The sequence below is a fragment of the Alligator sinensis genome, unplaced genomic scaffold (assembly GCF_000455745.1).
Source record: "Alligator sinensis unplaced genomic scaffold, ASM45574v1 scaffold1667_1, whole genome shotgun sequence".
In the NCBI taxonomy this organism is placed as follows: Eukaryota; Metazoa; Chordata; order Crocodylia; family Alligatoridae; genus Alligator; species Alligator sinensis.
The window spans coordinates 1,028,173-1,029,933 of record NW_005842504.1 but is presented as its reverse complement, the minus strand read 5'-3'; the positions used below and the strand labels follow the sequence as shown (position 1 = coordinate 1,029,933).

Sequence of the window (1,761 nt, the reverse complement as noted above, 5' to 3'; positions counted from 1 at the left end):
GGCCCTCCCTCCCACCCCCCAATTCTGCCCAGTCGCCCCTTGACCCTGGGCAAGGATGCGGGGCCATCCCCTGATCCAGCATCCCAGCCCAGGTGCCTGGGGGCTCCTGCCTCCCCCTGTACCAGCCTCCGTGGGCCCCCCAGCCCTGGATGTGGGACCCAGGCATCTGGGCTCCCGGCTCCCCCATGTACCCACCTCGTTCCCCCCTTGCAGATGATCCAGGCCATCCAGGTGCTGCGATTCCACCTCCTGGAGCTGGAGAAGGTAAATGTGCCCCCCGACCACACCTGGACCCCCATCCTGGCCTGCCTGGGAGCTCCTGGAAGGCACTGGGCCTGGAAGACCCTGTATCCCCGGCAGCCGATTTGGGGGTGGGGGGCACGAGGCAGACAAAGGGACCCTTGGACTCGGCTTGGAGACATTTTGTCAGGGGAGGGAAGGGTTAAAAATATAAGCAGAGAAGGGAATGGGGGGCAGGGAGCCCGGCTATTAGGGGTAGCCCCTGGCAGCTCAGGCAGATGGGGAGGGAAACTGAGGCACGGGGTAGAGGGGGGAAGGGGAGGGGACCTGGGCATCTACATTCACCCCCCTACTCGCTTCCTGGGCCCCCGAAGAGGGGGAAGCTTGTGGTGATTGGTGGGAGTGGTGGGATCTCTGCGCAGCTCCATCCTGGGCTGGGTCTGGGGGGCACGGGGCTGTTCTGGGGCTGGTGGGTGTGGGTAGAGGGCACAACGGGAGCCCCTGTGAGGTCTGGACCCCGTGCAGATTCAAACCCACAGTCCAGCCCAGCCTTGCCCCCAGCCCTTGATTGGTGGGAGAAGTGGGATCTCTGTGCAGCTCCATCCTGGGCCAGGCCCGGGGGGCACGGAGCTGTCCTGGGGCTGGTGGGGGGGGATGGATAGAGGACACAGCGGGAGCCCCTGTGAGGTCCGGACCCTGTGGGGATTTGAACCCGTGGCCTGGCCTCAACCCCCCCACCCCACATTGTCTCTGGGGGTCGCAGGTGCACGACCTGTGCGACAACTTCTGCCACCGCTACATCACCTGCCTCAAGGGGAAGATGCCGATCGACCTGGTCATTGACGACCGGGATGGCTCCAAGTCCGACCTGGAGGACTACGCCTGCCCCAGCCTCTCCGACCAGGTGGGCCGCCCGGACGCCAGGGTCCCCTCCCCGCTCCGGGAAGGGAGGAGGCTCTGCGGGGCCAGAAGCCTGGCTCCTCTCCCAGCCCTGCCGTGTGCCCCCTACTCCCCGCCCTGGCATGTGGAGGTGGGGCAGACCTGGGGGCAGCCCCCACAGGGGAAACTGAGGCACAAGGGAGGGCGAGGGACATGCCTGCAAGCCACCTCCTCCTCCTGGGAGGGGAGTGGGGTCTGCGGGGGAGCCCGGATGCCTGGGTCCCGTCTCCAGCGGCGCTGGGGGAGGTGACGGGAGGGGCCCGGGTGGCGGCGAGACCTGCTCTCAATTTACAGCCGTGTCGGCGGCTTGGCCCCCATGGGGTTAAACGGCAACCTTTGCCCCTGGCACCCCCCCCCCAGGGGTGTCAGGTTCCAGCAGGCCCCCGGCACGGTCGGGGTTAACCAGGCCGGGGGCATGCCCAGGCCCCACCGCCCAGCCCAGCCCGGCCCACCCACTTCCAGCCCCTGTGGCAGGGGAACGGGGCCTAGTGGTTAGAGCTGGGAGGTCGGACACCTGGGTCCCCTCCCCGCTCTAGCGGGCTGGGGGGCTGCAGTGGCAGGGGGGTGCCCCTAGCCTAACCC

General features: G+C 68.0%; 1 protein-coding gene across 1 annotated transcript in view; it reads left to right on the top strand.

Annotated features, from left to right (window-relative positions):
* LOC112551552 (homeobox protein meis3-like) overlaps window positions 1–1,761 on the top strand; it is a 20,403-nt gene that overhangs the window by 16,105 nt on the left and 2,537 nt on the right. The window contains exons 4-5 of the mRNA XM_025213078.1: window positions 144–264; window positions 1,004–1,151. Coding sequence (XP_025068863.1) covers window positions 144–264; window positions 1,004–1,151 — 269 coding nt within the window. The remainder of the gene's footprint in view (window positions 1–143; window positions 265–1,003; window positions 1,152–1,761) is intronic.